General features: G+C 50.2%; 1 protein-coding gene across 7 annotated transcripts in view; it reads left to right on the top strand.

Annotated features, from left to right (window-relative positions):
• The first annotated feature begins 38 nt into the window (after positions 1 to 38).
• The window catches only part of Kdm2b (lysine demethylase 2B), a 125286-nt gene continuing 114139 nt past the window's right edge, over positions 39 to 11185 (top strand). For 2 of the 7 annotated variants that reach the window (XM_052755353.1, XM_052755352.1), the window contains exons 1-4: positions 934 to 963; positions 1623 to 1767; positions 4766 to 4844; positions 6676 to 6722. In XM_052755353.1, coding sequence (XP_052611313.1) covers positions 949 to 963; positions 1623 to 1767; positions 4766 to 4844; positions 6676 to 6722 — 286 coding nt within the window. In that variant the 5' untranslated portion in view covers positions 934 to 948. Of the gene's footprint in view, positions 566 to 933; positions 964 to 1622; positions 1768 to 4765; positions 4845 to 6675; positions 6723 to 11185 lie in introns of those variants that run through there. The other 5 variants (XM_052755359.1, XM_052755356.1, XM_052755350.1 and 2 more) reach the window with 5 other exon arrangements.

Here is an 11185-nt window from a genome sequence, read left to right as displayed (position 1 = left end):
CCTCCTCTCTTCCCCTCCCTCCCTGCCCCGCCATCTCTGGGATGCGCCCGCCGCCTGCAACTCAGCCCTCCAAAAGTCAGCTCCCGGGCGGCGGCGGCGCCTGCGTGCAGAGGCGCACTCGTGACCCAACAACAAAACAGCGATGCCAAGGCGCTAACGGCGCCGGGTGCGTCCCAGGCTCCCTTCTGGCCCCACACCTCCTACGGCTGTGGTCCCCGACACCCCCAACCCAAGCCCCCCTTCTCCCCAACTAGCCCCGCCGCGAGCTCCGAGCGCGATCTGCAACAATGTTTACGTTCCGGGGATTATGACGTCGACGCCTCCCCCCCCCCCACAACTGCTGAAAATGGTTTCCTAGGACTTTGCAAACGGATCTGCTTAAGTGTTGGTGCAAAACTTTGTAGATATCGGCTCTGGCTTGCTCTATTTATTTATTTTTTGGTTTCTTTTCTTGTCTTCCCTCCTTCCCCCCCTCCGCCAAAATGCAGGGGGCAGGAGTGTTGACAATTAATTGGTGAACTCTCCTAAAAAAATGGAGGCAGAGAAAGACTCTGGAAGAAGATTGGTGTGTAGCTTTTTTTTTTTTCCCCAAATCTGTATCTGATATATGATCGATTTATTTATTTATTTATTTTGGTTGTTTCTTGCTGCCTTTCCTTTCCTTTTCTGTATTTTGCAAGAGGACCGGAAAAAAATAATAAATTGCATGCAAAAGGAAGCAAGCAGCTTACTCCTCCAGTCTCTTGTGAGGCTCAGGGTCTCAGACACTTAAGTGGGGAGGAGGTAGCGCCGAAAGGCGTGGAGGGGGCTGAGCGGGCTCGGGGTTCGCCTGGGATCTGGGGGGCTGCGGGGCTCGGTGCTGGGCGGCGGAGGGAGGAGGAAGAGGGATGCGGGGAGTGGTGGGGGAGACTCCTTAGGAAGTGAGTGTGCGCGCGCGCTTGTGGGGAGATGAGGCAGCTGCTGGTGCGTTTTGGGGTCTCTGATGGAAGCTTTGTGGTGGGCCAGCTGCCTCTCTCTCTCCCCAAGCTCTTAACCTTCCCCCCCCCCTCCTCCTCTTGCACTAGCGGTCGGTCGGCGGGGGCGGCTAGGGTCTCAACCCTTCCGTTTCAGCTTTCCAGCTTTTCTGTGGCTCCGGAGCGGCTCCAGCCGTAGAAATGCCGCCGGCCCCGGGTTCCGGCTTCCCGGGTTGGCCGCTGTGGCCGCCGGGGCTGCTGTTACCGCAGAGCCGGGCGCTGCAGCGGCTTCTCTCGGGGCCTACATCTGCCCCGCCAGCTCATGCCCCGAGCCCCCTTCAGGGGTTACATAACCAGGCTCCCCGTGGAGCGGGCAGAGCTCGGGACATCACTGGGGTGGGGGCAAAGGAAAGCCCCCACATAGCATTTCCACGGCTTCAAAAGATGCAGGAAGGGAGTGCTTCGCGTGCAGACAGTTGGGCCTTGGGGGTGTGAGCCCCTTTTTCTGCTTTTCAGCATCTTTTGGCATTTGCGCAAAGTTGCTCAGATTGCATTGCTGGGGTGCAGTGGGCGCGCGGCTCTTGCACCTGTTTGTGGTGGGCCCAGGGTGAGAGGAGACCCCCAAGTCCTCTCAGTAATGTCCCGGGTTCTCTGGTTGGGTCCCCGCAGCGTGCGATTGACCGCCAGAGATACGACGAAAACGAGGACTTGTCGGACGTGGAGGAAATCGTCAGCGTCCGTGGCTTCAGCCTGGAGGAGAAGCTACGTAGCCAGCTGTACCAGGGGGACTTCGTGCATGCCATGGAGGGCAAAGGTGAGGCGCCCCCTCTCCTGGCTGCACTCTGTGCAGAGGGCCAGCGCGCACGTGGGGAGGGAGCTGCCTGTGGCTGGGTTCGTATTTCGCGCCCGCGTCCCCCATTCCAGGGGATCCGGTGACGAAACGAGATGGAGCACTGGGGGTGGGGGTGGTGGTAAGGGAGGAGGGCAGGCAGGAAGAAGGCTGGGCCTGACGTGGGCCTAGGCCCTGATTGTACCCATCACTAACACTAGGGTGGTCATTGCCAAGGGGCTAGCCGACTGAGAGGGACCCGGGGACAGATACTGGGACTGAGGGAGGAGGACGTGAGCGCAGCATCCTTCCTCTCCCAAGCCGGTTGCGCTCCCTGCGCTGCCAGAGGTGCAGTGCCTGGCAGGAGCCTTCTCGACGTCCTTGGGACATCGGGGTGAGGGCTGTATGCTTGAAGCCACCCGTACAAACCCCTGTCATCCTGGACCCTGAGGGTTATGAACTGGAACGGGTTTAGGGACTGGAGGTAGCAGCACCTTCCGTTGGGGTTACGCCCCTTCGAGGCTTCGGTCTGAGCCTTGGGGTCGGTAGCGCCTTTCCTCCTTGGGCCCTGCCCTGCGAGATTGGAGAAGGGACTAAGTGGGCTGTTGGGAGTCGTTGGCACTGCATCCTCATTCCCAAGCTCGAGGCCTCGAGCGCTGCAACCAGGAGAGTCAGTCTGAATACTGGGGTCTAGGTTATAAATGTGATAAATTATCCGATCAGGCCTAAAGATAAAAATCTCTGCCCCTTGGCAATTTGAATGGAAGACTTAGGTACCTCTCTGGGAACAGGGTCTTTTTCCATGCCTGAGAGGAGAGCGCTGTTTGCTCTTAGCCTTCCCGGCGTAGAGCAGAAGTTGGGCAAGCTCCGGTTTTGGAGGGACCTCCTGGCTTTGGGTTTCTCCCTGACTCTCCTACTGACAGTATGGCTGGGAGCGTTTCTTAGATGTGTGCCTCATGATGCTCCTGTTTGAGGTGAGGCTTTAGGGCTTTAGGAGCCCTGAACCACCCCAGCCAGCATCCTGGGGGTCCTATGTGGACCCTGGTTCCAGAACCTTTCTTGGCTTTGGGAGCAACCCTTGCTTGCCCAAGCCTTCCTAGGGTGTATGGATTTTTTTTTATTTTTAAGTTTCCCTTCAATTACTCATTTTCCATTTTGTGTTTCCCCATCCCCCTTGGAAACCCCTGTCCTCTCAGTGAGCCGACAGCAGGGGAAGTGCCTCCCTCCTGCAGGTTCTGGTTGAGTGGCTGAGGCCTAGAGTTAGCCCTGGAGGAGACTGTCCGGGCTTTGCATTTTTGAAGTTTCTCTTTTGTGCTCATTGCCTCCTGGGGCTCTGGTGGAGTTAGGGAGAAGGGGGGGAGGGAAGAAGAAAAAAAATTTTTTTCCTTTCCCAAGAAATTTCACCCAAAAGCAGGGTGCCAGCCCCCAACTGCATTTATATTTTCTCTGTATAAACGGGATTTTAATTCTCCTTTTCTCCCTCCACTTTACGGAGCTTGGCAGAAGCTATGAGAAAACAGTATGCAAACTCTTCCTAGTCAGGAATCCTCAGGCCAGGATTTGGGAGCTTTTTCTCAGGCCCATTTGTGGAAGCTGAAACTGTGGGGGTGGGCGGGGAGTGAGGGGTGTGTGGGCTGGGAAGGTTACCATCTAGGGAACTCTAAAGGGCATCCTTCTACTGCTGTCCTGGCTCCTTTCAAAGGAAGAGGGCTTCGGGGGTTTTGCTTGTTAATTCAGATCTGACCCCCAAACTGGAAGGAGGAGCTGAAATGCAGAGGGAACCCTTAGCATGGCTTCAAAACAGAAGCTTCGCAAACATCTCCTCCTTTAAATCCGGAGGAATCCCCATTCACTGGGAGCCCCTGGGGATCGGAGCCTCCAGGGTCAGGGCTTTCCCCGATCTGGGTTTTGTTCTTTCTCTTCGGAGCCTGTGGCTCTGGCCTCCTCCTCCCCCAAGGCTGCCCTGGTGAACTGTTTCCCTGAGGCTTCAGTCGCTCCAGGACTCTAGGACTCTAGATCTTTCTCCTTTCTGACCAGATGGGAGAGAGAACCTGTGCTCTTGGTGCCTTGAGTTAGTCAGCTGATTTGGGGAGGAAAGAGGGTGTGTCTCAGCACCCCTCACCTCTGTTGTCAGGGATATGGTTGGGTCAGAGCCACACTGGTTTGGGCATTGAGGGAGGAAAGAAACAAGCAAAGACGGAGGGGCTTTGGATAGGATGTTGTGGGTGGGAGTCTGTACCATGCAAACTGCAAATAGAAAACTGTCTGGTGAATTTTTGGGGGTGTGTGTGAGGGTGGGGGCCTCCTGGGCTCTGTCTTTACAGTTCGCCAGCTCAGCCCTCCTGGTTATCCAGTTGAAGCAAGTATTATGATGGGCTCCAGCAGAATTTCACTATAGGAAGACAACAAAGCTGTGGCCGGTTCTCTAGTTATTTTGGCACCAAATACATAGTTTCCAGGGAAACCGGCTTCCCCCCCTCCCTTTCACTATGCAGGATATTACAATAAGATTTTCACTGATGTTCAGCTACAATGAGAACCCTCCTCCTGGTCTCTATGGGGCTTCAGATCCTCCCAGGTAGCATGCTTCAGTTTCGCTGTCGTTTTTTCTGTCTCGACTCAGCCTGGGATGTGTTTGTCTGTCCCTATTTCTCAACAGTAGCTGGTGAGTTTTCAGTATAGAGTTCTTGATAAATCTCCTCCCCAGCCCTGGCTGGCCTTGGGCTGTTCATTGACAAGTTGGGACCCGTGGGGCATGCAGAGAATGAGTAAGGAAGAGGAGCTGATGGGGGATACCGCTTGGCTTTACCTTATCTGTCTTCTTATTTCTCCGGAGGTTTTTTTTTCTTCTCCATCTAGCTGGTACCTATATCTAGTGTATATGCCTTCTTTATTGTTTTCGCCCTCACCAATGGGGTTGTGGGTCATTTGCTCCCCAATAACTTAACCAAATAATTGTTTTTTAATTCAAATATCCAAACAGATTTTAACTATGAGTACGTCCAGAGAGAAGCTCTCAGGGTTCCCCTGGTTTTTCGGGACAAGGATGGACTAGGAATCAAGTAAGTTGCTAAATTAACCCCTTCTTCCCTGATCTTCCTCCTCGCTGTCACAGTTTCTAGCTCGGGATGGGTTCTCTCCTGACGCCTTCTCCCCACTCAGCACTTCCAGAAGGACCTTTTTCTAAAATCTGAGAACAGCTTCTCCTTGTTCAAGATCTGCTCGAGGAGAAAAATGATGTTTTTCAGGAATTGGGGAGTGAAGTTCTAGGGCATTTAAACAGTGATGGATTTCTCCCATCCCCATCTATCCTGGTCATTTAAGTAGTGATGGATCTCTCACCCCCTTCTGGTCTATCCTGGTTCCACAAAGCAACTTCCTACTGAGCATTATTCCTCTTCTCCTTAACTCAGAGTGCGGGTAGTGAAAGGACTGGCCATCTGCTGAGCTTAGACTGGAGCACCAGGATGCATGTTTTCTCAACATACTCCCAATGTGTGGGAAATGGGTCTCCTTCTATGAAGGGGGTGTGTGTTTCCTCCCCCTTTCCCTGCCTGCCTCTGTCTGTCTTATATTCTGGAGGAGAACTGCCAGTGTTCTGGGCTGGAGAGAGATGGAGGCAGGCTGGAAGAACAGGTTCCACTCCTTGGGCAAGGTTAGGAAAGAGTAGGCCGCCTCCCTCTCAGGGCATCTATTGCCAGGCTCGTTCATGTATGCTCCCACCAGAGGCATGAGACGTTCAGCATCATCTTCACTATGCAGTCCTGGCTGGCGTGGAGCTTGCTAGGTAGACCAGACTGCCTCAAACTCGGAGATCTTCTTGCTTCTTTCTGAGTACTGGGATTAAAGGATGTGACATCATGTGTGCCTCTCAGTATTTTTGTTTTGTTTTGTTTTTGTGTTTTGAGAGCCCAGGCTGGCCTCAAACTTAAGTGTGTGGTAAAGGATGACCTTGATCTTCTGTTTGTCCTGCCTTCCCTTCCTAAGTGCTGGGATTATAGGCATACACCACAGTCCATAAAGGTGTGACGTGCCCTTTTCTGACTCTGACTTTTATTTATTTTATCTATTTATTTATTGAGATAGTTTATGGCTGGGCAGCCAAGGATGGCCTGAAACTCACAGTCTTCCTGTTTGATTCCTCAAAGTGTTCCCTCTGGGTATAAATGGTCTCTCCAGTTTTCCATACTACTCTGTATGGAAAAAAAGATTTTTTTTTTCCCTCTGTGTGGCCCTGGCTGTCCTGGAACTCCCTCTGTAGACCGGGCTGGCCTCCAGAGATCTGCCTGCCTCTGCCTCCCGAGTGCTGGGATTAAAGGTGTGCACCACCACCGCCCGGCTGGAAGGTATTTTCTAAAGGGAGAGAGAGACCTTAAATTAAAGCAGGCATTTGGTCCTTGACATCATACTTCAATTTTTTCCTGCTGTAGAGTTGGCCAGTGATGTCCCATCCTCCCCCGAAGCACAGCTTTGGTCTTTCTCTTATAGTAAGGGGGCATACTCAATGATTCTAGGTGACCTCCCTTGAGGAACTTACCTGCTTTTCCAGATTTGCCCTCTGGGTTATCTCATATTCCCCAGCATAGAACAAGGAACTCCTTTTGGAAAAATGGTGCTCCCCCTGGCCTCAGGGTAAAAGTCTAGCTCTGTGGTTTATTTTTTTTTTTCTTAATTTATTTTTATTTTCATTTTGTGTTCATTGGTGTTTGGCCTACATAATGTCTGTGTGAGGGTGTCAGAAGCTTTGGGACTGGAGTTGTGAGCTGCAGTGCGGTGCTGGGAATTGAACCCAGGTCTTCTGAAAGAGCAGCTAGTGCTCTTAACCGCTGAGCCATCTCTCCAGCGCATATTTATTTATTTTGTAACCAAACATTCATGCTTGTCTTTCTGCAGGATGCCAGACCCAGATTTCACAGTCAGAGATGTCAAACTCCTCGTGGGTAAGTGCTGCCAGGTGGGGTGGGAGAAGGGACAGGGTGGTCTTCACTACCTGCCCATTTAGACTTACAGCTGCTTCAGGAAAGAATGTCCTCCCTGGAGGAGGTTGGAGCAGGTGTAAGCTGCAACTGTCTGATTCTGGAGAACAGGTCAGATTGCAGAGTCCTGAGAAGCTGTATCAGAGGATGTTTGCCAGCACAGTTTTTATGAGGCGATTGGACCCGGTCTCTATCTCGGGCGTCAGCAATGCAATTCCAGATCTCTCCTTCGCGTTTGTTTGTGGGTTGCTGGGTAAACACTGGGTGCTTCATGACCCCTAAAAGACTTTCATGTGTTCAAGGGGGAGGGTTTATGCCGCCTTCTTCCTCAGGGTTCTAGACAGGCCTCCGGTGGGGCTTGCCCCTCTTGTGTTCAGCAAATGCCTATTAACTCTTGAGAGCCTGCAGGGTCCAGCTGTGGCTTAGCACTTTGAACCTTCCACCAGGTAGCAGATGGTGTTTCAGATGCTGTAGAAAGTCCTTCACTAACTCCATTCTTTCTAGAAGAAAGTACATGGTAGGCTGAGACTCAAGTGACAAGGCCCCTGCCCTCTTTACTAGGACAACAGGCCATAAAGAAGTTAACCACATATCTTTCCAGCGATTGAAAAAGTCTTGGAAGAAATGAAGCAGGGTGATGGGTAGAGCATGGTAGGGCTATAGACAGGGTGGTCAGGGAAGTCCTCTCGGGCTGAGAGAAGGCATTGGAACAGATACCTGAGTGCTAGCAATCAACTCTGGGGGCCTGGAGAGACGGCTCAGTAGTTAAGAGCCGTTGCTGCTCCTACAGAAGCCTGATTTTGTTTCTCAGCACTTCCATCAGGGCTGCTCACAACCACCTGTAACTCCAGCTCCAGTGGATTTGACCCCCTCTTCTGGCTTCTGCAGGCACCAGCATGCATCCACAAAGACACAGAAATGAAAAAAAAAAAGAATTGTTTCTTTTTTTTTTTTTTTTTTTGGTTTTTCGAGACAGGGTTTCTCTGTGTAGCTTTGCGCTTTTCCTGGAACTCGCTTTGTAGACCAGGCTGGCCTCGAACTCACAGAGATCCGCCTGGCTCTGCCTCCCGAGTGCTGGGATTAAAGGCGTGCGCCACCACCGCCCAGCTTTTTTTTTTTTTTTTTTTTTAGTTAAAATAAAATTCATGCATCAAAACACCCTGTTTAAGGTAGACAGTTCGGTGGGTTGTTTTTTGTATTTCTTTTTTAATATTGATGTTTTGTAGCCATCACTACTATCGAATTCTAGACTACTATCCCCCACGAACCCTGCAGCTCCTGACTGTATCTCCCTTCATTTCCTTGGTATTGAATGACCGTGTTTTGTTTGTCCGTTTATCCGTGGATGGACATTTTGGTTGTTTCCACCTTTTAGCGGTTATGAATAATGCAATGAATATCCATTTCTCTTGAGTCTTAGGGGTGAAACTCCTGGGTCTTAGGGCATCTTCGTGTGTGTGTTCTCTTGCTGTGACAGGCTACCTGACCCTTGAGTAACGTACGAAGAAGAGGTTTATTTCGCTTCATGGTTTTGAGACTGTCGAGTCCCACAGCGTAGCGTAGGCGTCTGTTCGATATGTGCTGCTTCAGCGCATGGCAGAAAGAGAAAGACCAAGCTAGGGTGTGCAGAACACAAGCACCCTCTCGCCTTCCAGCAACTTGACATCATGGGAACTAATTCAGTCCCTGGAGACATTTATCCGTTCCTGTGGGGTCCACCCTCAAGACCTAAATACCTCCCGGTAGGCCCACTTCCCACCTTCAGTACTGCGATAATGAATTTCCAACTTGGGAACTTCTGGGAGACACTCATAAGAAGTATAAGGTGACTAACCATTAACTGCCAACCTGTTCCTCCATCAAGTGTATCTTTTATATTGGCAAGCTCCAGATGAGCGTTTGGATGGCGCCTCATCTACACCTGGGTTTCTTATGGTCTGTTGTGTTTTTTGGTTTTTAGTTTGTTTTTGGCTCTAAGTATTTTCTTTGTTTAGTTTTGTGTCTTGGGCTTTTGTGTTTATTCTTGTTTGAAACAGGGTTTCATTATAAAGTCCAGGCTGTTCTAGAACTTGCCAGTTCTCTCCTGCCTCAGCCTTGTTATTACAGGTGTGTGCTACCACACCCCATCTGTGTTTTTGATGATGGCCATGCCCAGTGGGTATGAATTAGAGTGACTGGATTGAAATTTATGGAAACCACACACTTGGAAGATGAAGTCGGCTGGCTAATGGCATGCTAGACCATTTGGTCAGAATAACTGGTACAGTTGTTTTTTGTTTTTGTTTTTTTTTGTTTTTGTTTTTGTTTTTTTTTGGTCTTAACTACGTAACCCAGGCTGGTCTTAGATTCACAGTGATCTTCCTGCTTCAGCCTGGACTTGGTAATAAACTTTCCATGCCTTTTATGGATGGCTATATTATGTTCCAGGCTACCTCTTCTTTCACTTGGGCCTCGTGCATCTCCTACTGGAAGCAGGAAGACCCAGTGAGATGGTTCCAGCATCCTTCAGACTAGATTTGTATAAGCTAGCTAACCTGCTTCCATCTCTGTCAATACCTTTTTTTTTTCCCCTTTGTTTTCATTTTGAGACAAGATCTTACCCTGTAGCCCAGGCTGGCCTTAAGCTTACATCAATCCTTCTGCCTCTACCTCCTAGATGTTGGGATTATGGGTGTGAGCCGTCATGTCTAGACAGCCTGTGAATGTAAATGCTTCAGGAAGGTGTGTGGAGCTTCGACACTGAATGATGATGGTGTTGGTGGCTGCACCTCTCCTGGGCTTTTACGTTTGTCCATTGTGGTCTCCGTCTGCAGGGCTCTAGAGAGGGGTGACAGGCGCGTTAGTCACAGATGATGAATGTAACTCAGGCTGGCTCAAGCAGAACAGAATAGTTGGTTTAGATGATCTATCCAGGCTGTAACCTTTAGGCACATACAGACCTGGGTGTTCTAAATCTATCCCAGAGGAAGTTGTCTCAAGAGGTCACCTCTTGCCTCCAGCTCGGTGGCCAGCGCCCTCTCTGCCCAACCACCTCGCTGGCCCTTGCCTTTCTTTCCTCCTTGCTTCCTTTTCTTGACATGTTTTGGGCAGTGCCGCCCCTTGTGAAGATAAAAACAGAACTCGGAACCCCAGGCTGATACCTTACCACCACAGAGTCCTTCGTCCTGACTGCCCTCAGACATGTCCATGTCATGACTCTGGGCTGGTAGGTAGTTTAGCACCGTGGCAAACCTGAAGCTGGTAGCTTGGGACAGTAAGCCCCAGGGGCCGATGGTCCTGGCAGACCGAGAATGAGGAAACCATTATCCAGGGTTTCTCGGAGTCGGAGACGTGTTCCTAACATGAACTCAGGCCTTCTGCTAGGAGGGCCGCGCTGGGCTGGCGGACCGACCAAATTCGGGAGGGGGTGGAGGGACAGTTGGCTCAGTGAGTAAAGCATCTGCTATAAAAACATGAGGGCCTGAGGTTGGATCCCCGGCACCCACGTCCATCCCGTGCTGAGCAGGTATGGGACCTGTCTGGAACCCCAGTACTGGGGAGTGTTCAGGATCTCTGGGATAAGCTGGGGGGGGTGGGGGCCGAAACTAAACAAATCGGTGAATTCTGGGTGCAAGTGAGGGACCCCACCTCCCTGGGTATGGTACAGAGTAACTGAGGTGGATATGTGATGTCAACTTGTGGCCTCCACATATATATCTACACACACACACACACACACACACACACATACACACACACACGCACACATGCAAAAAAAAAAAAAAGAAAAAAGGAAAAAAAGGTGGTGGTGGTGGTAGGCATGACCAGCTGTCCGGGCTACAGCTCTGGCTGGAGACTCCTCTACTGATTTAAAATCAAGCTTTTGTCTACTGGCCATCTGCTCCTCATTTGAGCCCTGTCTTTTATTTATAGAAATGGATCTCAGTATGTTTTCCGGGCTGGTCTTGAACTCTTGGGCTCGAGCATCCCTCCTGTCTTAGCTTCCCAAGTTGCTGGGACTATAGAAGCCCGTGTGATTGTCTGCAGTGACCTGCCTTTAAAAACGATAAAAAATGGAAAGTTTCCATTTCTATACTATACTTTTTTTTTATAATTGAAGTATACATATGCTAATAACGTTGACCGATTTTAAACACCCAAACACAACATGGAGAGCAGCACCCCAAATTCGCTATTACGTTCCCATCCAGACTCTTTTTGCTGCTGTTATTTTGACGACACAGCTGTGTCCTGCCTCTTCTCTTATTTTAGGTCCATGGAATCATACTGGATATCCTCCTGCTTTTGATTACTTTAACTCAGCTTTGTACTTAGGCAGTTCATAATATTTGTTGTGTGTGAGCATAGATTTAGTTCACGGCTGTATAGGTTTCCATTGAATGAATACTTTGCAGTTGATTTTTTTATGATACTGATTGACAGGCAGT

This window comes from Peromyscus californicus, unplaced genomic scaffold (genome assembly GCF_007827085.1).
Source record: "Peromyscus californicus insignis strain IS unplaced genomic scaffold, ASM782708v3 Scaffold_2__1_contigs__length_46816999, whole genome shotgun sequence".
Classification (NCBI taxonomy): domain Eukaryota; kingdom Metazoa; phylum Chordata; class Mammalia; order Rodentia; family Cricetidae; genus Peromyscus; species Peromyscus californicus.
The sequence above is the reverse complement of the archived record's forward strand: the minus strand, read 5'-3'. Positions and strand labels throughout refer to the sequence as shown.